The sequence below is a fragment of the Gnatocerus cornutus genome, chromosome 8 (genome assembly GCF_029298725.1).
Source record: "Gnatocerus cornutus isolate USDA-ARS CGAHR chromosome 8, icGnaCorn1.1, whole genome shotgun sequence".
Classification (NCBI taxonomy): domain Eukaryota; kingdom Metazoa; phylum Arthropoda; class Insecta; order Coleoptera; family Tenebrionidae; genus Gnatocerus; species Gnatocerus cornutus.
In genome coordinates, this window is record NC_142240.1 from 12,565,171 (window position 1) to 12,591,231 (window position 26,061).

The window sequence follows — 26,061 nt, forward strand, 5'->3', positions numbered from 1 at the left end:
GTCGACAGGTCAAATATTTTACGAGTGGAGGTCAAAAAAACAAAATATCAAACTTTTTATCGTTTTGAGTTGGATTTTTTCCCTAAAAAAACATCGAATGTTTCTATAATCTGATACTGCTTTCTCAGCAGCAAAAGCGCGAGAAAAACCGTGACGAAGACTGCATCTTTCTATCTGTCGTAGTGTCTGAGATAATGAAAATTTATAAAATAAAAACCAACTATCGGAAATTTTAATCAGCCATAACTCAGTTATTTACGCATACGCGGATTTTAAGCACGGATTTAGAATCTGCGTAAAATTTAGTCAAAAATGAGGTATAATTAGTTAAAAGTTTGCTCCAAAAATAAGCTATTGGTATTGATTGAACTAGATTTACATTGTTTGCCATTTCCGCAAAATGAAAGAGCGAATTGTTAGCTAAATGCTAGAAAAACGATGAGAAAAACCGCTCTTTCTATCTGTCGTAGTTCCGGAAATTAATAAAAACGTTTTTTATGGAGATATCATATATGACTTTGAAATGTGTGGTTTAAAAACGAAAGTACGTTTTTATGATTAAATTTCGGAATTGTCTTCGAAATAACTGTATAACTGCAAATAAGGAATTTTGGGTCTTGCAATTGAAAACGCAAACTAAATATCTGAAAGGCCGTTTATGTTAAGTTGTATATTTTGCTACCTATCCAAAGTTCTGAGGTTTGGCAATTACTTAAGGGATCCGCTCACATTCGATTATGCAATAATTTGTTCCACAAGGTAACTTCAGCCCAAGTTTGACTCTATTCAGATTCGAGGTTCTACCTGCAATTTTTACAGAACATAGTTGAATGAAACGAGATCTTTCAATACTGATTTCAATTTTATTGTTCTCAGCTCTAATTAGCATTCCTAGTGCTAATTGCCTTATTTAAACCTTCAATCTGGGAAAGAGTAAAATTGCTGATTGATTAGCTTGTGTGTTTTAATTGAAATGGAGACGCTTGTATTCGTCTGCATATTTGAATCTGTAATGAATTGGTTTTTTCCGTCTAAAAAACACGAAACTCGTAAATAACTTCTTAAATCGTGCCCTCGCTTGTTTGTTTTTTTAGTGGAAGTGATTTGATAGAGGTTTATATTTTTTTGGATCTTTGTCTCGAAGTAAAATTTTTATAGGAATCGATTGGTTGAAAGAAAACTCTCGCGAAAAAATTATAGGTAATTTATTATCATGTTAATCCTAAGGCTAATAAACTTTCAACAAATAACAATCATAAATATAATTTCTTCAGTCCTATTGAAATTAAATAAAGTTTTCGAGTCGTAAAAATCATCATGGCAGTTTTACGTAGCTACAACTCCTGCAACCAAAATGGATAGAAAAAAGGAACTACAACACCAATCAAGCATAACATCACAGCTAGACACTTGAACCGCTTAGATTCTGTATCCTCTTGGTCCTCGACAGGTACGAATACCAATAAAACACGTTAATAGTAATAAAAAGGACGGGAAAAACTACCCTGGATGCGCGGTCTATTTTTGAAACTGAATTAAACCTCGGTGTTCTTTTCTTCTTTCTCCTATGCCTCTGATTCTGACATGGAGATTTTTGAATTACGGAAGATTTCACCGGACTTGGCACGTAAATTTTTTCTTCTTGCGATCGACTAATGCAGGACAGATTACTCCATGGCTGCGATGAACGTCTCATCGAGGCCACCGGAATGGAACATGCCGATAAAGGAATTACTTCTATGAAATGAGGATCTCCTCCGTTGGAGCTGTCGAAATTAGAGCCTTTGCAAACGTGGGAACCGGACACCTACGGAAAAGACAAGATGAGATGGCGTGGCGACGAAATCTTTCTCTTGTTTGCGGAGGAATTTTAATTACCGAATTTTTCCGTGTGATGCAATCGAAAATTTAATTAACAAAGATTGATTATAAATATTAACGACATGCGAGTATTTTCCTAAACTTAATTCGTTTCATAGTTTCAATAGCCGAAAAATCTGGGTCCGTTAAGTTAGCCCCCCCCCCCAGCTCTAGAATTTCTATAAAATATTACATAGGCCAATGCGCTAATTATGCGCTATTATGCGCCACAATTTTCATTGCATTTTATTAACTGGGAGGGCTGATGCAAGTAACAAAAAAATGATTGTAACTTTCTAGGGAAGGCAGCGCAAAAAATGAAAATTGTGGCGCATAATAGCGTATAATTAGCGCATTAGGCTATGTAATATTTTATAGAAATTCTAGAACTGGGGGGGTTTAACGTAACGGACCCGAAAAATCTCCCATTATTTGGTTTGGCAATTAGTCGCGAGCACTTACGTGCGAAGAAGTGTCTTTAGGCGTATTTTCCGTGGTTTCAATCCAATCCTCTTCGTCGCTGCTAGAATCGGAACTGAAATCCGAGCTGAAGTAGCACTCGCCGGAACCGTATTTCGTGAAGTAGTGGACCACAGCGAACTGAAATAATTGGCATTGTTTCAAGTCAACGTGTTCGCAACATTAATTGCTTGCGTGATTTTCACGTTCTAGGTCAGTTAAGTACATTTTTTACCTGGATAATAGTAGCGAAAATGAACGCGAATGACAGAAAGACGAAGAAATCAAGCGCTGTGGGGTAAGGGACTTTCGGCAGATCCGTCCTGGCTTCCAATCCCAGAAATGTCATTGTTAAAACGGTCGTTATACCTACGGGATCATTACTAGTTTATGCAGAGAGGGTTTTAAAGTTACCTAAAGATACTCTGTCGGCGGTGGCTTCCCTGTTCAACCAAAAGGAAACCCATGAGAGGACGACGAGGAGCACGCAGGGGCCGTACACCTGAATGAGAAAGTTGCCCATGTGCCGTTGCAAGTGGAAACTGACAAGAAGCATTGAATATTCAGCTGAAATGCCACCATCAAGACTAATAATCAATTATACAAACAGTTTCAACTAAAATTCATTAAAAAATTATGGGGGTCATCGGAATTGCTTATAACGTTTACTTTTACACAATCAAAGCTTTCAACTGCATATCTATTTTTTATAGCTAACAGGAATATTCTAAAGTAAATCAAATTAAGGGATGAAATAATATAATCCTCGTTCTGGTTTCTAATTAATTAAATTTCTCATTTAAATATAAATCCGACGGTGGTTTTGTTTTATAAATTTTGGTTTTAAATTAAATACGCGGCGATGCTACAGTTTGCATGGTTCTGTTTGGGCGAAAATCGAAAAATCGATGTATCAAGCTCAAATTATTACAGATGCAAGTTCTAGATTGGTACCAGATATTGTTCTAATTTCAGAATTATTCACAAAGTCGTTTAGAAATTATAGGTCCTTAAAATCACCAAAATTCCATGAATTTTATACACGCAGTTTATCCATAGAATTGCGGGCATTTTTGTGGCTTATTTTTTGCTTTCCAATTGGCACTTTATATAACAGTATCTGTATGGTTAGAAATTCTGTATTTTGGGCTTTTATCCCATAATATTTTTAATTTTAATAATTGCCATTTTTTTTAGTTATTTGAAAACTTTAAGTTTACGTTTAGATCTTCACGAGTCAACATTAAGTTATTTATGCCAAAATGTTTATTAGGGTTTCTAGTATATGATGTAACCAAATTTGCACTTGCACAAACCTTTTTCTTAAAATAGAAAAAAAAATGCCTTGATGAACTCGGAACATACATTTTTTATATACTTAGCTTTGTTTTATGTATTATTATTTGGTAATGATGTTTTCCATTTTAATAGAAAATATAAAATTAAATTTTGCATTGACTTCATGCAAATATAAAACATTTTTATTTTTATTTTTACAATATGTCTAGGAAGTTTTGGAAAACGTGAAATAACGCAAAATTTAATTTTACATTGATTTAAAATAAAAAATATAGGTGTTCCATTTAAAATAAAACAGTTGATCTAATTTAAATTAAGCGAACATTTACCTAATGACTACAAGTCATATTTTGTAAAATATTTTCTAATTAAAGTGGCGGTTTAAATAAATAATAGTTTACCTACTTATCTTGGGAACAAAATGTCACTTTTTTTCACAAAAATTTTAAAGAATTATCCCCAAAACCATAGTGGATCATCTGTACATATGTATACATATTGTATATTATTTTTCAAGAATTGTTTAATACCATAACATTAATTGGTATTTTAATTTTTTTTCTTATACTTGAAGATAAACATTTATTTTTACATAATCAAATAAAGCAGGTTAAAAAATATGAATCTTAAAAAGTAACCACAATTTTAGGCCGTTTAGGAGCTATAATTTTTGTTCACCAAATACCGTGCGAATTGTCCAACTAAATGCAGTTTTTGGTGTGATCTAAAATTAGAAATTTTAAGAATTTTTATCTGGCTCTATAATTGTTGTAAAATTTGACCCAGTTAATAAACATTCTAGGAATAGTTACTTTCCTAAATTTGATCTGCATGTACTTAAATCTACAATAACTAAGGGTTTCTATAAAAAAAAGTATTGCAAAGTTTCGGTTTGCTCAAAAACAAAGTTTATTTCTTTGTGTCTACGGCGGGATTTCTAAACAAGGCGTGGGGTATCTCAGAGTTAGTTTTTATATTCTTAAAAGAATGACAATTACAAATTTTAAAAATAAAAATGTTGAATTGTTTCATTCACTCTAAAAATATTAATTTTAATAATAAATTAGCTAGGAGTAGGATTATTTTTATGTGTAAAAAATTGAGTCTGCTCGGGCAGTCTTGAACTGGTCGTGCAATTTTTCACTCTCGAATAAACATTTCTATTCCTTTCAACTCATCCCACCAAAGACTCCTCTCTTAATCCTCTCCATCTTTTTGTCTTACATAACTCCAGTAATTAATTTAGCAAAATTTAGTCATTCTGACTAAATCGACTTTGCATTGTCGTCATATTCCTACGATAGAAGATAGAATCCTTGTCCAAGGATCCGAAACAATGTGAAAATCACCAAATCGGAATACAGCCCCGGAACTGTGTTTCATCAAGCGATCAAATTAGTTTAGGTCGAGCGTAACTATAACTAAGAACATGATCCTATTAAGCAAACAAGTAAGGACCTGGACAACGTCAATTAGACTCAAAACGGTCCAAATTCATGCAATTCTTACTAATCTCAAAGGTGTCAACAATGCGAACACCTGATTTCGTATCGCTGTTGACGATGGTGTCGGTATGATTGGCCGCGGGGGTGGCAATGAGGTCGAATTGTGATAATTTCATGTCGTCGGCAATGGCCACCTGCCGGGCTTTATTCCAGCGGTAGAGGACGTCCTGCGATGTGTATCCGACTGAAAAAAGAAAAATCGTATTTAAACGCATTCGGTTCGAAATTAATTAAATAACGCGTTATATGTTACCAGTTTTAGTGTTAACCTAGCGGAAGAGGAAATTGAAGATTTAAACCCGCACGCGCTGAAATAATTAACTCACACAAATGAAATAATGTACCCAATATCTACGCATTTTGGTTTGAATGACAGCGAATATAAAATAGATATCAATATTGTGAAATTTAATTTAAAATTGTTAGTTTGATTAACGGGATAAAAATAGTCATGACAAATAATTTTACAGGCGCTATCATCCTCCATCTGTGCTCTGCTTGACTGATATATCGGCCAATATTGCTCTCACACAACAATTAATCAAGTCAAACGCAAATGGAGATAATATAACTTATGATTGTGGAATTTTATTATCATGTGACAAAGGTATTACGAATTCAGGTTGAATTCTCATCCTGTTTAGATATAAATGGAAAATCTCTCGATACAATTTGTTTCTGATCCGATTATTTTAATTGGGCCATTAGCAAATTAGCAGGCTAATTGACCAATCGTCCGCCTTCTATTTCCAAATTTAGAAACTGCGATGTTATTTCGTTTTGCTTACCTGAAAATAACTGGTTTCCAGCTAGAATTCTTCGCGGAAGTCTCATTCGAAAACTCTAGTAGTGCGTTTTTCGCTCGGTTGAAGCCAGCTTTTTACACGCCTCGTGGGACAACCGATTTAAAATATCCACCCCCGTGCTATTGGATCACTACAAAATGACTTTAACAAGCCGTTGCGATCTTCTGCCATCTTTCCCTTGCATTTAAAGTTCGCAGACAAAAACACTTTCGCTCCGTAAACTGCATTATGACGGTAAAAACTCCGTTTTCTGCTTGGAAAGTAATGTCGCGTGTGGTAAATTGAGAAAAATAAGTAAAAAGCTTTTATAAAACGTCATGTATACGCTGGTAAAGTCATTCAGTGAATATTGATTTTCTTTTATAAAGGTAATGTCAGGAAAGTACATAGCTTGGGAATTATTTGTTTTAATATCATTATGAATGACAGGTATTATTTGTTCGAGTATTATATTTCGAGGGGTTTTTGAATCAGACAGAGGAAATGTTTTTGTGAGTGCTTAAACAATTCCTGATTCGGCGTCGATATGCAGTACATTCAAACGCTAGCTCGAATTTTATTCGCTTTTTGTGTAAAACGAATGCAAACTTTAGAATGTGTTTAATCATGTGCATTTGAACAAATTCAGCTATTGGATCTCTGCATTTGCTTGAAAAGCTTGGTGTAAACGTATCACGGATGAAATCAAACATTCAGAAGTTTTATTACTATTCCGCTCACTATAATGCAAACCGCATCAAAAACAATTAAACCGCTTTATGCAGTTTTGATTCAAAGTTTGCATACATTGTCATAATGGAATTTTGTTCAAGTACATCTGTTTGCAGAACTTTGCATATATTAAAACCTAAACAGAAAAACCTCTTATTTCCAATGATAAGCGTTTGGAGCCCCCATAACAATCAGCACAAAAAGACTTTATCACCCACCTGTTGAATCTTCAGAAGTTACAGCCTGAATACAAGAAATTATTCAGATGTATATCGACCACGGCCGCAATTACGGTTTAATCTCGAAGTGCCCCTTCGCTTTTTGAACTCCGAAAAAATTTTTGATTCAAATGGCCACGTTCTGGTGGCAACAAAAACAATTTCGCGAGTGAAACACCTTTGTCTCTTAAGTGTCATGTTTATCAATTATGTGCATGTCATTTACATCAAAGGGCGTCGTAATTTGCGTCCTTAAAAGTCAAACAACGCGATAGGGGTGGTCTAATTGAAAATTTTCCGCCATAATGGGAGGGTTAAAGTAACAAGTAGCAGCCGATGACAGGTGTGGGCATTAATCAAGCCACAATGACCTACTCTGCCCTCATGCTACGCGAACGATCTGATCCCCTTGGGCATAAATCGTTGTGTCTATCTTAGAGGCTTTACCACATGCTGCCCTCGGGATCCTTCATTTATTTCTGTATCGCACATCACTAACCATTAACAACATGTCAAGGTGTTTTATGTCTCGGCTCATTTGTTGAAAGATGCTCGAGGGAATTTATCTGTGAAATTTATAATACAATCTACTCGGGAGTGAAAGTAACTAAATTACAAAACGGAAAGTGAAGAAAGGCGATCAAATATTCGACAAATTTTTGAGTAATTCAGTTATTATAAATCCTAATTTTGTAAATTTAAATTTCTTTAAATGTTAAAATGGTGGATGCGCCGGGTCTAAAGTTATAGGTACAAATATTTTAAACGGCCTCTTGCATTTTCATAAATTTTGAGCCCGATTGTGGCTATAAACTCCAATTATAGATTTAAATTACTACCATTCTCTAACATTTTCAATTTTCGAGTGATTTGAATCGAGGCTATTTCGAGGAAGCGAAGAAAAAATTCAATTTAGCCTCGTCGTATTAATTTATGTTTTTATATTTTTTTATTCTTTTTTCTCACAGTTCAGGTAATTATAAAGCGTAATTGCTGTCAGTGCTGTAGCTACTATCGAATTACGAAATTATCGAAGCTAGTGAGCAACACGTGTCGATAGTTGCAACACAGAACGAGATTACTTAAAAATTTACTCACAAGAGCCAAATTTGAGCGGACACCTCTGGATATCCATAGGAAAATCCTCCAAATTCATGGGACATCCAGCTTTAATCGTCAATCTGAAAATGAAGATAAATAATGGAAACACTTTTTGCGAGTCTAAGGGTGGAATGTGTAATTCCCAATTATCGAACAACTTCGGGTACTGCACAAAAAAACCCGTAAATTATGCGCTGTGAAAAATCTGAATTAATTTTGCAAATCGTGTTATTGTGTGTAAATTTCATTATAAAGTTTGCTAAGTATGCACGGATTAAAGACAAACGGCTTGATCACCGACAAACTTTTCCTCCTAATTCTCTTAATTGACATAATCACTTGCAGAACTCTATTACAATTTCTTTCATTATTCAAGCGTTTCTCGGTTCCAGTACTTAGTACGGATCACGAAATATCGCTCAATTTAATTATAACAAGAATAATTTACATTTATTACTCGAACACTGACTTTGGACGGAATATTTTTCAAAAGCCGCTCAAGGAATTTAGTTTGGGAAATATTACTAACACGTAATTAAAAATAAGTTACTGCAGCTTTATTTGTTCCACTCCGATGGTGAAAAAGAAAATAGAAAACTCCGGGCAAACTTCCAAACTATTTCAAATCGGGGAAGGTCAAAGCTGTATTGTTTTTTTGACGATTTAGTTTAATTGGTTGTCCATTTTAAGCACTTTTGGTTATTATTTCTAGTACGATTAGAACGAATGTGTTTTAGTTGGCTGACTTTTCCAAAACAGTCCATAAACGTTTTTATGGGAATTTCCATAAAACGGACATAAATCTCCAAATGAGACACGAACAAAAATCGCAAGCAATGAAGCCACACTTACTACTAAAAGTCGACAGTTCAAACCTAAATCCGAAACTCTTCGGTCTGCCTCTGAGTGTCCTGCATAAGTGAGAATAGTGGTACTTATCGGATTCATCTCACGTTCCATAAATCCTAAGATGGTGCTCAACGAAACATGTTTAGATCGAAATCTGTGTGTATGCCGTAAAATGCAATAAATTTCAATTCGTGGAAATCTTTTCACGTTTACGTGTCCGGTTTTATTAGCAGAAAAAGGTTACGAACTAATTCAAACATCACAATTTCGAGATCCTACCAATTTATATAAAACCGCAGCTGCTGCAGAGTGAAACGCCGCTAAATTTCATTACAGTTATCTCGTCACATATTTTCCTTTATTTGTCCAAAGCAGTCAATATTTGAGTTTACGACGAGAGTTTATTTTAAACGAGGCTGCCACGGGGATTTGTTAGCACGAGCGACGACAATTACCAGATTGTTTATGTGAAGATTTTGACCGGCGCATCCACCATTTTATTTAAATTTGTTATTTAATTGTTGCGAACTGTGGTTGCAATATGCAACACATCAAGGGCTGTTGAAGCGAACTCATTACTACTAACAGCAAACAGAACTCCTCCTCCACGTTAGTGCTTTGAAAATGTGTCTATCTTTGTGAAATGCGGAGTAGTTAGTTTGTATTGGAAATTTGGTTATGTGAGCCATGTTCCTGTCAAAGCGTTTGAGTGAAACTTTTATCTCCATTACATTATTAAAAAATCCGGAAACTTCGATTTTCAATTTAACATTTTTATAGCCGCGACTGTTCTATTTCGGGATTTTTTTTGACGGGAATATGCGGTTTGACATGGATTGTCTTAGAGAAAAAATATTTCACCGGGCAAACACTTAAGACGGTTAGATTGTTTGCTGCAGATGAGTGAACTTAAGCTGATCGAAGTGGAACGGTGGTTAATCGAGCCTCAATTAATATTAGTAAATTAACTCAATGGCACGTAATCTCCGATCCTTCAGCAAACTATGCAAATGTGAAAAGCTTTGCGTACCACGGACGAGCTTAATTAAACTTTGTCTCAGAATGCACTGATCGCAATTGGCTGTAACCGAAACGGGAGGAACTAGAACTAGAAAAACTCACCTCGACGAGTACAAAACTCGCCCATCTTGATACAGTCTAACGAATTTGTTCGGAGTTGTTATCGTGTGTAAATACGACTGCTTTCCGTTATAAAAATAAGTGTCTGGTTTCCAAATCCGGGCGAGCATTGAAATACTTAGCGCCAAAGTGTCGTTGGTGTCTCCAGGGAATGCCAATCGGCGATCCACCCAGGATTGACGGAAGTAGCAATCCATCGAATACGTCTAGATCAACAAGTCGTGCGATTAAAATCCTGTATTAACATTGTGGATGGTTAAAGGTAGAGATTTGGATGAAAGCCAACAGGCAAAGCGGAAACGCATCGAAGCCGTACGCAAGGAAGCAAAAACACGAATTCTTGCTTTCACATCCAGACGAAAATTAAAGCAGCTCGATAGCCGCAGATGCAAAAAGCTTCGCTATTTCGACTTTGCCGAAGCTTACAAAGCAGATATTTTATTATCAATAATCCGATCAAGGCAGACAGTTTCTTATTATCTTTTATAAAGCTCCTTTACCATGTCAACCTCTGAAATCGGTCCCATGCTCCGCACCATAATATCAACCTCCACAACAGCAGGAGGCCCTGTAGAACAAATGATAAAAACACATCTGACAATGTTTGCTCATACCGCCAAAATCCGGCCTGATACTGTTATCGTATCCTCTGAGCAGATTATCCAGAAGCGTCGAAATGTTTTGGTGATTGTTGATTTGTGGCGTCCTGGAAGATTGTTTGAGAGACACACCTGAACTGGTTTCAAACTTGGTTAGTAACGAAACGGTCAGCCAAAGTTGAAACCGCTTCATCCTGTTGCTGGAACAAAGGATCAATTTTCATGCGGATTTTTGTAGAGGATTCAAACTTTACTCGCCTCGATTTAATTTCGAGGACAATATCAAGCCGAAAATCAGAGATAAATGGAATGAGCTCCCTATATTTCGTTTTTAAACAATTTAGAGCAAATCGTAAAACGTGAGCTGTAAAAATTTTATTTCACCACCATGACGACTACTTTTATTACCTGATAAAAGTCTGTTGGTGATGATAATTGCCCTGTCGGTGAGTCAAAGCAACGACCAGAACTTAATTTGTTGGTAAATTAAGAAAAGTTATAATTGAGATACTACGCGACAAAAATTGGAACAAATATTCATTTTATTCTTAATTTATATCCGTCAAATACCACAGTTTTGCGTTTCATTGCTGCACAATAAAGAGAGGTATGTAATTTTATAAGTAAAATGAATCGTGCTTTGTCAGCAGTCAACTTTTATTAAACTTACGGAAAAATTTTTAAGGACACCGAGAACAATAATGGGGTAATAAGTGTCATCTTGTCGACTACAATTCAGGGAATATTTGTACGAAACTTGCGGCTTATGACGACGATAGTGCTAGTTCCAACACATTTTATTTTAAATTCGGGTGAAATTACAAAAACTTTATTGTGGAAATAAAAATTATTCCGGCGCATCCACCATTTGTGCAATAATAATAATCATTTTATTGTCCATTCGTTTAATTTTATTTTTATTAATTGTGGTATTAATTTTTTTCCGTTGATAAAAGAATTTCACAAATTTCAAACTTTTTAGAACGTAAATAAATTTAATATAAACCCAACTCTACGGGTCGTTGAAATTAATCACAACACGACATTTTATTTACGTCTGATTGATTTGAAACGTTGTGCAATTTTAATTAACGGAAAATCTTGTAATGAGCCAAAAATGGAGTAAAAATCGACCTAGTTGAAATGAATAATTCGAATAAAATGACAATTACAGAATGTGTAGGTGCTGGAAGTAAGTAGTTTTATTTTTATTTCAAAGTTCAAATATCCAATTTCCTCTTGTCGCCGTCTCGAGTTTTGTCATATCGGAATTACAATTATTCAAACAGAGACTCGTTCATGTGAAAGAGTCGATAAACAATCAAGATGAAATTTAATTTTTTCAAATCGGAAAATCCCAGCGTTCATGTTCCAGATCTCAAAAACCGTGTTTACTCCTTAGGGAGTCGTGAAGCTGTGCAAATATCGTCGAAGGTGCCAAACATCCCTAAAGACCGCAAAAAAACGAAGTCTACCTTAACCTGTATTCCCGACATGTTTAACGTTTTTTAAGATCTTCGTCAGTGAGCGGTTTAAGGTTTAATCCATTCGCGACAAACGGGATTTGCTCCAGGAGCGGATGTAAGAGGTGTGACGTAAATAAGCTTAGAAAGTGATTCAGCTCGAGGAAATCACGTTTAGTTAGAATTCATGTACTCGCCAGACGCAACATTTTTCGTGGAAATGCTCGCAATTTGTCGGGGCGAAAGCACTAAACAAACAGTGGTTTGCTAAAGGAGGTCTTAACGAGTTTCGGAATTGTCAAAGGTGCTGATTAAAATTTGCGATTTTTACGTGTAATCGGAAATGTCAATTTGGATCTGCGTAATGTTACACGGTTGGAAAAAGAGATAAATGCTATGGGAAATTAGGAAAATCTACTTATCCACTTTTAACACGGACTCCGCGCTTTGATCCAATTACGTTCAGTCGATGATGAACAACATCCTATTAGGTTCTTTGTTGCTGGATCGGCAAGGCATGACATCGATACTTCTTGACAATGTAATTTATTTACGCAAATTTCGAGCCACTTCTGTCCAAAAATTAAGTAACAATCAATACCAAAGTCGATTGGAAAACAACGCAAGAAGCAGTTTGAAATTAATATAACTCTCCAATCTGTTCTTTTATCTCTCGATTGACTTCAACATTTTTCTGAAATTAATTTCACAAGTCATATTTACGGGAGAAGTTGATGAAAATTTCTTGTCTTTGTTTCTTCCACCAATTTCACCCGTACATCGGCAAGGCGTAGCCCACTTCCCTAACAACCAACTTTTGTTTACTCAAACTTTCAAATTTCGGTAAGTGTTTGAAAAGTCATCTCATTTAAGCCTTAAGATTACCTTTTTCAGATGGCATGCAATCAAAATTCTTTTTATCAGTGATCCACGATGAAAAAAATCGGACAAACCCCCCGTTTTCTTCCCGAAATTGTTCAAGCCCTCTACGAACTGAAAGAAATCGGTGGTTCTAACAGTAACAAAATCGTTAGTCACGTTAAATCCAACTTGAAAGGCCTCAGTTTGTCTTCAACCCCACGAAATCTAAGCACTCAAGTTCGACGTGCTCTTAATCATGCCACAACTAATGGCATTGTTAAACAGAGGGCTGGGAAATTTCGGATAAATGCGGCATTTTTGCGTCCTTTCAAAAACTGCATGGAATGTCGGAGGAGAAAAAGAATGGAGAAGAAACGATCAAAGAGGCGAAAACGAAGACGCACTGTCTTTCCTACAGTTAGAAGTCTTTCAAAGGTTGGTAGCGATTCGGAAACTCCTCAACGAAAAAGTGATAGTGAAAGTGACGAGTATCCTGTGCGGTTATTGCGAAGAACGCGAAGAAGTAAAAGAGTACGAAGGCGGAGGAGGAGGAGGAGGAGCCACAGCCCGGCTAAAGTTGAAGCTCCCGTCATCGAGAACGATAACAAAGAAACTTTTTCTCCCGGTAAGTGCAGAGTTTTTGTGGTATGAAACACGAGGGTTTTTCAGATGCGGTTTATCCCGATGACCACAGGAACAATGATTTAGCTGAGAATCAGTGTGATAATCCCGAATGTTTGTGTAACGTGAAGGACGAATCAGAAGATCCTCCTATGTAACTGTTTGGTGCCGTATTTTAAAATTTTTGCCTAATAAAACTTTAACAAACAAGCTGTGTCCTAATCTTTTTCAATAAGGGTTTCAGGATATTACGGTCTATATTATAACCCGAGGGTCTTTTTCCCTTCAGATCTCTCGACTTTATTAAATAATTTTCTATCTAATGCTAGAAAAATATGAAGGATACTTTATGACTTCCTGCCATGCACGATAGGCCCGAAGCCCTTCACAAATTGCATCCCCTAGCTCCGTCATCATCCCTAATCACCTCGTTTCAAATCCTTCAGACGTGTCTCCACTTTTTAATAAATAAAACTTTTAATTAACCTTTTGTAATTAAAAGCGGCTAATCAGATTTATAGTTGGAAGTTTTTGATTGTTGGGGTTTATGTTTTTTAACTCTTTTTCCATTAGTTTAATTAACTGGCGCAGAGTAATTTAAAATTTAATTCGGCTTTTATAAACACGCCGGATAATCGCTTTAGCCTGATCATAAAAGAGTTGTAAGATCCTATCGAGACGATCTGCTCTTATCCAGATTTGAGGCTTGCGCTAATGAATAAATAACGAGGCTTCTTGCCTACTTAAAAATCGCTTTTACAAAACTTGTAAATACAATATTAGATAAGGCAACTTCCACCTTGCAAAAATTAAATTAGAAAGATGCGTACACGAGTAAAGACCTAATAAAAATTATAGACTCTTTATGTTAGCGATCTTAAAAGTATATTAAATTTTATCTTTTCATAATTTCAGTTTCCATAACCAGAAGTAGCACTTTCATTTTCATTTTATTTAAGGGCGCAAAACCAATAAAAATCTCTTGTGATTTTCTTTCCTCATGAAAGTAAAAGTAAAATCGTAGTACACATATTCCACTACTACTAGGAACCGGTACTTTGGCCCAGATTCTTCGTGAACGTCCTTGAAGGTCGACCGGTTTTGTATGCATGCATTGAACGCGTCGTGGGAGGGACAAGTTCCTGCTCACTTTCTTTCAAGGCCGTCAAGTGGTCGGCAGCTTGCAACATTCCTTAGAAAGAGAGCTTCCTTTTGACTAGAAGGGGAAAGTGAAAGTTGTTCAGGACTTTAAATAGAGAAAATTTGGAAAATTGATCAAAATAAGCTAGTTGCTACTAAAGAGCAAACTTTTTTAAAAATCCAACGGATTACGGAGCTTTATAGAGAATGGAGGAAAACTAGAAGATATTAGATAAGATAGAAGATACTATTCTTAATTTTCATTTTATGAGAAAGATTTTTATCATCTCGAAAAACATATAATTTGTATCGATTGAATGAAAAAATCTAAAAAAAATGTTAATATTGTGGTGTTTTATAGGTTTTACAATTTACATTTTTTTTATAAATGATGAATTTACATCAGTAAACAGAATCGGAGAAATTCTAACAAAGAATAAAAACAAATAATCAATATTAGGATAAAAATGATTAGAAGAACCCAAAAACAAGAGCCAAAAACTGGATCTGAAAAATTAAGAGAAGAAGTTTTTCAAAAATCCGTGCAAATGGATTGAATTTTTACAGTCTTTTCCGACTTTTTACAACACCAAATTTCTGTTGCTTGTCTTGGGAAAAACTTAGCAAAAAATCTCATCTGTAAGCGGTTTGATTTCGCAGCAAATGGAATAAACATCCTGTGTGCTTCGGCGGCTTATAAATCCCGCGAAGGATTTATCCTTCTAATAGTGTTGGAGTAAATAACCAACCGGCGCCCACTCCGAATTTAAATGGAATCGTTTTAAATCGAAACGAATTCTCACCTTGTACTTATTAATCAAATGCAATCCGTATGCGCATATAGATTGGTCGAGATTGAGGTAACGCCGGGACATGATCATCGAAACTTGTCCAGACTCTCTTAAAATTACATCAACTTCAATTTCCGGCTTGCGTGTTGAATGTGTTTAACCGCGATCCTTTGAATTGCTAATTTTGGAATTTATGAAGCCTTCCATCAGACATATCTAATGGCGGCGAAGCCTTAAATCCGAGCGAATCCCGCCACCAAACCAATTAACTCAAGTATGTTCAATAGCAGATTTTCGAGCCCCGAAAACAGTAAGTTTTTATAACCGACATAAAGGGCTTGCCTTTACGATAAGCCGATCGAACTGATTAATTTTTTTAATCAAACATCGCTAGTTCTTCTCTTTAATTTTATTTAATAAAAACGCAGGAACGTCAGTGTAGCTAATTTTTCTGCTTTAAAGCCGCGCATACCGCAGCTTCGCATTAAAATGTAATTAATTCGATTCAAAGGATGTTTGAGCCGTTGAGTTAAACTTTAAGCTTTGGCGCAAGGCACATTTATTTGCATGATTTTGGGTAAACATTATACAAAAACCGAGTTTGCGGAAATAAGTGCAATAAGGAAAAGATAGGGAAACTTTATTTCCAATATACCACTGGTTCATTCAAAACTTCGGGCGCACACCCACTCTAAAAAGTTAGTTCTTTGTGAAAGTTTAAAAAATTGCTCGACGACAATGCACAATGACAATAAGTTCCCGATACATTGATTTGTTGCTGTTAACATGAAACATGAAACTAATCAAATGAAATTAATAAGTTCAAAATAGTCATTTCTTCAAATTTAAAAAAAAATTTTTCTTGTAGGTAAAGTTTATTCCTCTTCTGAACAGATCATAAATATTTCTATTTAAGTACTTTATTACTGAAATATTTTTATTTTGTATTGCGTTTAAATCCATCACCACACATTTTACAAGTATTACTGCACATTCGTCACAGTGGTCATACAAACCATCTTCTTCTTGTTTTGTACTCTTCTTAAGATCGAAGTTGATCGTAAACGACCAGACCAAAACGGTACTTCTGCAGAAATCGAAATGGGAAATCGATGAACAGAGTAGTTTTCAGCCGGAATTTTACAGTTCTCCGGGTGTTTCAGACCAAAAGCTTTACCTCTATGTATTAAGAAGTCTTTAGCAATATTTAAAGGGCCTTGCATGATTTTGTTGCATGGATCAGCTTGATAAGAAAACACATTAGGCAACGGGGTCCAACCATTTTCAACCCACTTTTCTAGTATCACCGTTCCTTCCACGTTTTTATCTATATCTATATGGGTGAGCTAAAGAAAAATCTATTGTTATTGCTCGGTGGGTGCGATTTATACGGTCTATGCGGAATTCGCGCATTGGAATCTCTAACTCGTCGTTGTCAGGGCAGAGAAAACCGGCCTCCACGTCCACTATGTAGTCTTTTTGTAGCTTTGAAAGAATATTGGTTAATTTTTCAAATTTATTTTTTTTTTTCAAATTTAAAAAAAACTTACAAATGACCCAGACACCTCTTTCTGCAAAAAATGAGGAAAATTGTTTTATCTTGAACATGGTTGCTCATAGAATCAATTAGGAATATTTTTAGTAACGTGGCGGAAGTATTTTCAAATAGATTAAATTTAATTTAATTTTAATACTATGGCTGTGTTAATTCGGTCTATTTTATTGATATTCTTTCAGTCATTTGCCTTCTTTTTATTTTAATCTCTAATTTATGTTTTATCGTATCTGTTTTTTGTTTTCTTTTGCCTTATTATTTATTAATTAATTAAGTAGCTATGGACAGTTCCTTCCACCGAAAGAAGAAAAATTCCAAAATTAAAATATTAATGTACCAAAAATAAGATTTTCTAAAAATTTTCTTGGTTGCTCCAAAATTTTGCCACTAGACATTGTAGTTAATGAGCAGATTCAAAATATTAGCATTCCCAAATTTTATTGAAATTCCATTGAAACTACTAAACTTACAAGATTTTCTGCTGTGCATTTATGACCAAAATGTATTTCTTTTATTTTAATCCTTTGCAACTGACACAAATCTTAATAAATCTTTTATTTTAATATTGAAGAAAGTAAACAAAAAACAAGACATTGCAATAAAATCCAGCACTAGCGTTTAATATTGTCTAAACCTTATTTTAAATTAAATACACTGATTGTACAAAATATCTTTTTCTTGTTTTGTACTCTTCTGAAGATAATAGTCGATCGTAAACGACCATGCCAAAAGGGCACTTCACCAGAGATCGACAGAGGAAACCGATGTACAGAGTAATTTCCAGCTGGAATTTCACATTTTTCTGGGTGTTTCAATCTCAAAGATTTACCATATTGCACTTGGGCTCTTTCAAAGATCCTTCCATGACTTTTTTGCAAGGATCAGCTTGATTAGAGAACAAGTTAGGCAAAGCGATCCAACCATTGTCAGCCCACCTCTCTAGAATCACTGTCTCTTCATCATCTTTATCAACAGGGTGTGCTAAAGAAAAATCCGCTGTTACTGCTCGATGGGTGCGATTTATACGGTCTATGTGAAATTCTCGCATTGGAATCTCTAACTCGTCGTTGTCAGGGCTGAGATATCCGGTTTCCACGTCCACCGGGCTGGGTTTTTGTAGCTTGTATAGGAAACATATTTAAGAATGATATAAAGTAGTTAAATGTAAAGACTTACAACTGATTCATTTGCCTCATTCAGCAGGAAAAAATGAAGCAGTATGGTCATGAACGTGTTTGTTCTTTTAAAATCAATTAAGAGTATTTACTGATTTATTCCTCCTTTTAATAAACCGGATTGATCCAGCGGAAGTACTTTGAAATTTAATTTCATTTTAATATCGTTAATTCCGTCTATTATTTGCTACTCTCTCGGTCATTTGGTTTTGTTTTATTTTAGTCTTTAATGGTTACTTTTCATTTGATTTGATTTTTCTACTTTTTTCATTCAGTATTTTTTATTCATTTTGTACGTAGATATTATCACTATTTTCGGTTTTGGTTATCGTCATTTCTTTTCTTATTAAGTTTTTTTCATTAATAATTCATAATTTCTTTTCTCTGTTTATTGTTATTTTGTGTTGTTATGTATTCGTTAATACTAGACATGTGCAGTTGCTTTTACCGAAGTACAGATCCCAACCTTAAAATATTAAGTTCTAAAATAAATCTTTTTTAAAAAAATTTGTTGATTGCTTTAGATTTTTGTGGTTGCATTGATTATGGGCGAGTTCAAAATATTTGCGTCCCCAATTTTACTGGGATAGCAATGAAACTACCAAAATCAGAAAATTTTTGGCTGTTCCTCTATTTCTAAAATTTATATCGCAAATCATAGTCAGTTCTTTATTTTATCAATAAAACATACAAATAAAGAACATGTGACATTTTCCATTGCAATCAAATCCAGTATCAACGCTTGGTGTGGTTCAAACATTATTTTAAATTAATAACACAGACTGAACAATATATTTTCTTCTTGTTCTGTATTCTTCTCAAGATCATAGTCGAGCGCAAACGACCATGCCAAAATGGTAAGTCAGCAGCGATCGAAATAGGAAACCGATTAACAGAGTAATTTCCAGCTGGAATTTCACATTTTTCTGGGTGTTTTAGTCCTAAAGCTTTCCCATATTGAACTATCAATTCCTTGGACATATCCACAGATCCATGCATGACTTTGTTGCATGGATCAGCTTGATAAGAGAATAAGTTAGGCAAAGGGCTCCAACCATTGTCAGTCCACCTGTCAATCACCACAGTTCCTTCAATGTCTTTATCTATAGCGTGTGGCAAAGAAAAATCCATTGTGGCTGCCCGGTGGGTGCGATTTATTCGGTCTATGCGGAATTCTCGCATTGGAATCTCTAATTGGTTGTTGTCAGGGCAGAGATATCCGGCTTCCACGTCCACCGCGCTAGGTTTTTGGAGCTTATATCGAACAAATATTTAAGAATGATCTAGAGTAATAGTTAAAAAGACTTACAATTGATTCGTATGTTCCATTCAGCCAAAGACAGAGGAGCAGTATGATGGTGAACATGTTTGCTCTTTAAATGAATTAGAAATATTTTTTACTTTTAATAAACCGAATTGATCCAGCGGAAGTACTATGAAATTTAATTTCATTTTAATATGGTTAATTCCGTCTATTATTTGCTACTCTCTGGTCATTTGGTTTTGTTTTATTTTAGTCTTTAATGGTTACTTTTCATTTGATTTGATTTTTCTACTGTTTTCATTTATTATTTTGTTATTCATTTTGTACGTAGATAGTCTATTCATTCTATAAAACTTTTATCACTTTTTTCGGTTTTGGTTATCGTCATTTCTTTTCAAATTAAGTTTTTTTCATTTGTAATTTCGTTTCTCTATTTATTACTTTTTTGTGTTGTTATGTATTCATTAATACTAGACATGGGCAGTTGCTTTTACCGAAGTACAGATCCCAAATTTAAAATATTTACTTTCAAAATAAATCTTTCTAAAAATTTTGATGATTGCTCTAAAATTTTGTGATAGCATTAGTTATGAGCGAGTTCAAAATATTTGCATCTCCAGTTTTATTAGGATAGCAATGAAACTACCAATATCACAATATTTTTAGCTGTTTCTTCATTTCTAAAATTTATATCGCAAATCATAGTCAGTTCAGTTCTTTATTTTTTCTTTATTTTATTAATGAAACATACAAACAAAGAACATGTGACAATTTCCATTGCAATAAAATCCTGTATCAACGCTTGGTGTGGTTCAAATATTATTTTAAATTAACTACACAGACTGAACAAAATAACTTCTTCTTGTTCTGTATTCTTCTTAAAATCATAGTCGAGCGCAAACGACCATGCCAAAAGGGTAAATCAGCTGTGATCGAAATAGGAAATCGATTTACAGAGTAATTTCCAGGTGGAATTTCACATTTTTCTGGGTGTTTTAGCCCTAAAGATTTCCCATATTGAACTATCAAATCTTTGGATACATCCACAGATCCATGCATGACTTTATTGCATGGATCAGCTTGATAAGAGAATATGTTAGGCAAAGGGCTCCAACCATTGTCAGTCCACCTGTCAATCAGCACAGTTCCTTCAACGTCTTTATCTATAGCATGTGCCAAAGAAAAATCCATTGTTATTGCTCGGTGGGTGCGATTTATTCGGTCTATGCGGAATTCTTGCATTGGAATCTCTAATTGGTCGTTGTCAGGGCAGAGATATCCGGCTTCCACGTCCACCGCGCTAGGTTTTTGGAGCTTATATCAAAGAAATATTTAAGAATGATCTAGAGTAGTTAAAAAGACTTACAATTGATTCGTATGTTCCATTCAGCCAAAGACAGAGGAGCAGTATGATGCTGAACATGTTTGCTCTTTAAATGAATTAGAAATATTTTTTACTTTTAATAAACCGAATTGATTCAGCGGAAGTACTTTGAATATTAATTTAATTTTAATATGGTAGTTGATAGCATTGAAAATTGTTCATTATTATTATCATAACAGTATGACGTATAATATCGACTTCCACTTCAAAATACAGATCTGATTTGAAAAATTAATATCTCTAAAATAAATGATTGAATTGCAATTGCACTCTAAGCCAACAATAAAGCTCAATATTTCAAGCAATTGTCTGAGATAATTCGTTTACTGTCCAAATAACATTAGATCTGGTGAAAAACAGCATTTATCTCTTTGTCGATAATTTCACTGAAGGAAACGGTAGTTTCTAAACCCAATTAATCTCCAAATAATCAGATTTGTGTTGATTAAACAATTTAAAAATCCGCTAACTGCATATCTTTTCATTTCAAGCCCCACTTCCCCAAATGGAACTTTTACAAATAATGACAAAGAGATAACCCACCTCGCTACAATGTACTCCCTTGGGAAATAGCCTCATTGTCTCTTTTGTATGTGTGCCAACATTCAATACGACTTATTAATTCCGAGCAAAAGGAAACCCATAAATGTAACCATCTCGAGGCTCCCACCGCCAATTTTAATGTCTGAACACATTATTACTAAAAGGATCTCTTTCCTGTAGTTTTGTTTGCTAAGTTTGTGGTGTCAACGTCACATATCGCTAGTGATTGATTGTAGACAAAGGACCACCACTTAGATCAAAGGTTCCTAAGGCTCTCTTCCTAACACGGAAGTTTAGTTTCAATTTACGATACAAATTTCAGAGTAAAAACGTCTACAGCTCGAAATAAAATTATTGAGACACTTTTCATCACGATAGCGTTCGATAAATTACTGACTCATCGAGTTTTTGCCGATAAAAAGGATCTGAAACTATGCTGAAAGTTTCCGGTTTTCTTAGACTCCCGGAAAAAATATGTTTTTAATGTTTTTCTGCGATATTCGATTAGATATGTAATAGATCCCGGAAATTGCAAGAAATTTTCTTCTAAAATCGGAGACGTGGAATCCTGGATTTCTCCGGAGTTTGGTATTCATTTTTTGTTCGAGAAACTTTGTTTCAGGAAAGGTATCTGCGTCTGTCGTTTAGAAAAGCACAATATAACGGTATGAATTATTAGTTTGTATTAGTTCGAAAACTAAAAATAATAATAATAGACAATATTAGTTACATAACAGAAATCAAAAACCCTCACTTCCCGTGTCTCAAATATATCAGTAAAGAGCACAATCAGGGTGCTTCTAGTTACAAAGGAGACAAATCGCACAATTGTGGAAATTTAACAGTAATTGCACCGCTGCATGAGCTTCAAGGCGAACTTATTGAACAGTCTTATTCTTCAGTGTGGGAAGTAGAACAGAACAGTTGAATTTATTCATTTGAAAATTGTAATCGTGTTTTAATTTACTCCGTAATTTATTATTTGTGTAGTTTAATTCCAAATAGCAAGTTGAACACTACATAATATCAAGAGTTAAGTTAAATCTAACATTTTAATTTCCTTCCAATGGAATATGTATTATCCTGAAACTAAATCGATTTTCGTTTTAATTTTTATCAAATCGGTTGCTATTTTTGGTTTACGTTATAATTTAGTTAATTCCAAGCAGCACTCTTCTGTTTCAATGTCTTTTACCAAAAATAAGAAAGGCCTCTTTTAGTTAATTTAATTTGATTAAAAGTGCTCCTCATAGACGACTTTAACTCAATTCTGCTTGGGTAAAACAAAATGTGGAGGAATTGAAAAGCTAAATATTGTAATAATAACTTTCAAGTTTCCATAAAAGAAGTAGTATTAAGCAGTATTAACGTTAGAAGGCAAATAAAGTGTCTCCTTCGCTTTATTAAAAATCGTGTTGACATGCGACATATCTGTAGGGATTCTTCGTTAATACAGAAAAGTAATTAAGGACATTATTCTTTGAAGAACTGCAGTTTTTTTTATTGTAGCATTGGAAAATGAAACATACAAAACAATAAATAAAAAGTACAAAATTGTTGACAACTATATTGATGTCACCAGGAATTTTAAAACTCGAAGTTTAAACTATCTATAGAATGCATATTAAACTTCATAACTTGTCCATCGAAATCAATACAGATTTGGCTCTAATCATGTAACAATAGGAGGTGCTGTCAGTAATTTGATTATTATTATCAGTGACGCGTGAGAGGATAAAATTGCAGGAGTCAGGTAAAAATATTTTGTCTTGTTTTTAGCGCTGTTAATTTAAAACTAAACCGCCAAACTATTCCCTAGACTCAATCGTTCTCCCACAAATTAACTACAAGTTAAATTAATTAGCAACGGAATAATTTTAACAATCTCTTAAAACTAACGGTACGATTAATTATACAGCTCTAAAAACCGCAGATGTCTCATTAAACATACGTTTCTGGGAGGCGGTTTTACTACATTTATTTCAATAACTGAAATTGTCTTGTATTGATCTCGCTTAAGATGATCATTTCGCCGAAGAGATTTGAGAGGAATTATTGCTCCAGTTCCATATTTCCCACTTCTAAAATTGTGTAAGAAAAATAAACATGTTGTGCTAATTTACTACGTTACAACGAATGTTGTAATTACAATTTTATTTCTCTTTTGTGACGGTTTTCACTTCTTCGGTGACATCAAGACATTAATCACTGCTCCAAGTTTATTTTCCCAAGAACTGCGCAAGTAGCTCTCGCAATATCTATCATAGCAAGTATTAGAGTTCTTAGAATTTTATACTTCTCTTGTTTTTCACGAAATTTAACAGAAACAATTTGCTTTCGCTGATGGCGACGAGTTGTTGCCAAACGTCTCGGTCACATAAATCTCAACGATTGCACAGAACTAAACAGTCAAAATTCTCCAAAGAATTCATAAATACTCCAGTTCCTCGCGAAATTAATTTAAGATCGGGAAATGGATGGGGGTTGTAATAACAACATAACCTTGTCAAAAACCATCGACTGGAGAATTTATGAACGTGCTTATACAAATGTTTAGAAAAAAATTGATTGATGTCACGATTTCTTCTAAATAAATCACGTCCAATGGAGAAGTGATTCGGTATAGCTTGAGGTATCGAACACTCGTAGCGTATCGTTTCATTCTAGTCCATCAAACGAAAAGTGGTATAAAAGCCGCTAATGCAGTTACTCTCTAACACCTTTTGGCTATTTATCGGAAAACGTGGCTCTGGCATTATTCAACAGATATTGGACGGCATAAAATATCTCCATTGCGGAAAATAACGGGAAATGACACACTGGATGGCCACAATTATAAATATAATCCTTTTCCAAACATGTGGAATTAAATATTCAAAATTTAAATTCATAATTAGGCGCTTCAGCTTCAGTTGGAATTTTATTTAGTTTGTTTTTCCCGAAGCTAACTGTCTGTTTAAAAGTTGAAATATTAATTGGAAGATACCAAAAACTAAAATGTAAATTTAATTTGGTAATTATACCGATTTGCCAAGTTTATTTTGGTTTTAAAAAAAAGTTGCCCTGCGCATCCACCATTTTTACCGACATTTTATTTTTTTAAATTAAGAAAGTCAAACTACTAAAAAATAATGCCAAAAACGAATGAAAATAGAAATTTTTGTTTCACCAGTGCATTTAGTAGATTTTAGCAAAATGTCGTTTCAACTGGTCCAAGAGATAAGGCCGATTTATGGGCCAAAAGCATTTTGCTGACCGCAGTTTTAAAAATCATGAATTATGATCATGAGCGTAACATTCTTTGGTTTTTAAACACCACTCGCACTCACCACTTTTTACATCTAGGCATAAATTATTGTGCTTAGTTTTTCCTCTCAAATTTATTTTCACTTTTTCGGTATTGACCTAGTTTGTGTCGTAATCAAAAAAGGAAAATATGTAAATGAGTGTTTCGGCGTACCAAAATAATAAAAAATGTTTTACAAAATATTTAAATAATCCCCCAACTTTCGCAATTTTAATTTCTCGCGGTAGTACAACTTCGTGAAATTAAAAAATACTTGAAAAAGTTTGCGAAGTCTGTTTAACCTGCATTTCTCCCGAAACGTGATAGTTTGTTTTCGAAATGCATTTTCTGATTCTTAATCTTTCGATATCAAATTACGTCCTGTTTCATCTGTACAAAGCAAACAAAGTCTCATCCGACTCACCTGAACTTTGCGAAACTCAAACTGGAGCGGAGGGATACGAAGAGCGCGTCTTTGTCAAAGGATTCCGGCAAGTTTCGCCGGAAAACACACATCTAGTAAAGTGGCATCTTCGGACTTTTGTTGGGTGTCTTCACCACGCGACACTGACGATTCGTGCCCCCATAGACACAGATTTATCACAGATGGTGCGCATACCACTCGCGCAAATGTAGCGCGTGTTACGGCCATCCTCAACTTTTAACTTGTGGACCGGTGGAAAAATTAATACATTGAGATACAAGAAGTGGTGGAAAATTATTCGAGACATTGTCGTAAAATTCAGAACGAGATAATTCGGAGAGGATAAACTGGAGTTAATTGGAATTTTAAGAGGTGCGAAAAAGAAGTCTTTTTTGGGATTAAAATCACTGCGGATTCAGGTAAAATCCAGTTGTGTACGAAAAGTGAAATCGATAAACGACACAACTAAAAAGTTTAAAATATTTTGTAACCTGCTGTGAGTAAAATCAAATCTGACAAATCGCAAATCATTTTATCGAAGAAGTGTCTATACCAGTTTTGTTCAATTTAATTTAGAGTTATACCACACGCTTCATATGACAGATAATCAACAAATACCATACCTGTGCAATTTGTTAAATTAAAATAATGGACTGCAATCGTTTGGGGTCGATTTATACATTTAAAAAATTTCAAATATTCATTCTCACCACAAAACCAAACAGTATGAAAATAAATCAATAAATTATTAAGAATTTTTTGTAGGGATCCCAACGAACAGTTGTATTCATTGAAAGCGTTCCTATCAAAAAGATCGGTAATTCAGCTGTCTCAAACTGGGATGTTTGGAGTATTCATGTTCAACTTGTATAAAATTTTATACGATTTTATTAGGACAGTAATTGATTTTAGTAAATTTCTCTTTTTCCAGGACCCATCATGCATGAAAATTGGTAGCATTGTTAGTCAATACTGTTTTATGAATTGCAAATTTTTCTTTCATGTAG

At 34.6% G+C, this 26,061-nt stretch overlaps 3 protein-coding genes and 2 pseudogenes across 4 annotated transcripts; 1 reads left to right on the forward strand and 4 right to left on the reverse strand.

Annotated features, from left to right (window-relative positions):
• Nucleotides 1–1,274: 1,274 nt before the first annotated feature.
• On the reverse strand, nucleotides 1,275–25,204 carry Grd (gamma-aminobutyric acid type A receptor subunit Grd). Of its 2 annotated transcripts, none has more exons than XM_088043009.1 (10): nucleotides 25,055–25,204; nucleotides 10,563–10,747; nucleotides 10,449–10,516; nucleotides 9,931–10,154; nucleotides 7,957–8,039; nucleotides 5,158–5,307; nucleotides 2,734–2,886; nucleotides 2,555–2,688; nucleotides 2,323–2,460; nucleotides 1,275–1,807 (listed from the first exon to the last, which is right to left on the reverse strand). In XM_088043009.1, exons 1-10 carry the CDS (start codon nucleotides 25,144–25,146, stop codon nucleotides 1,403–1,405), a joined length of 1,632 nt encoding a protein of 543 aa, XP_087899135.1. In that variant the 5' UTR covers nucleotides 25,147–25,204; the 3' UTR covers nucleotides 1,275–1,402. The 2 variants fall into 2 exon arrangements, with proteins under 2 accessions (XP_087899135.1, XP_087899134.1); XM_088043008.1 differs by having other exon boundaries at nucleotides 5,128–5,307.
• Nucleotides 12,944–13,831, forward strand: LOC148169919 (uncharacterized). Its single transcript, XM_088043484.1, has 3 exons — nucleotides 12,944–13,496; nucleotides 13,541–13,646; nucleotides 13,729–13,831. Exons 1-3 carry the CDS (start codon nucleotides 12,944–12,946, stop codon nucleotides 13,829–13,831), a joined length of 762 nt encoding a protein of 253 aa, XP_087899610.1.
• LOC148169920 (uncharacterized) lies at nucleotides 16,141–17,041 on the reverse strand (annotated as a pseudogene).
• LOC148169921 (uncharacterized) lies at nucleotides 17,614–18,165 on the reverse strand (annotated as a pseudogene).
• LOC148169922 (uncharacterized) lies at nucleotides 18,809–19,524 on the reverse strand. The gene is made up of 2 exons (XM_088043788.1): nucleotides 19,463–19,524; nucleotides 18,809–19,407 (listed from the first exon to the last, which is right to left on the reverse strand). The coding sequence occupies exons 1-2, from the start codon at nucleotides 19,517–19,519 to the stop codon at nucleotides 18,913–18,915; spliced, it is 552 nt and encodes a 183-aa protein (XP_087899914.1). The 5' UTR covers nucleotides 19,520–19,524; the 3' UTR covers nucleotides 18,809–18,912.
• Nucleotides 25,205–26,061: the final 857 nt, after the last annotated feature.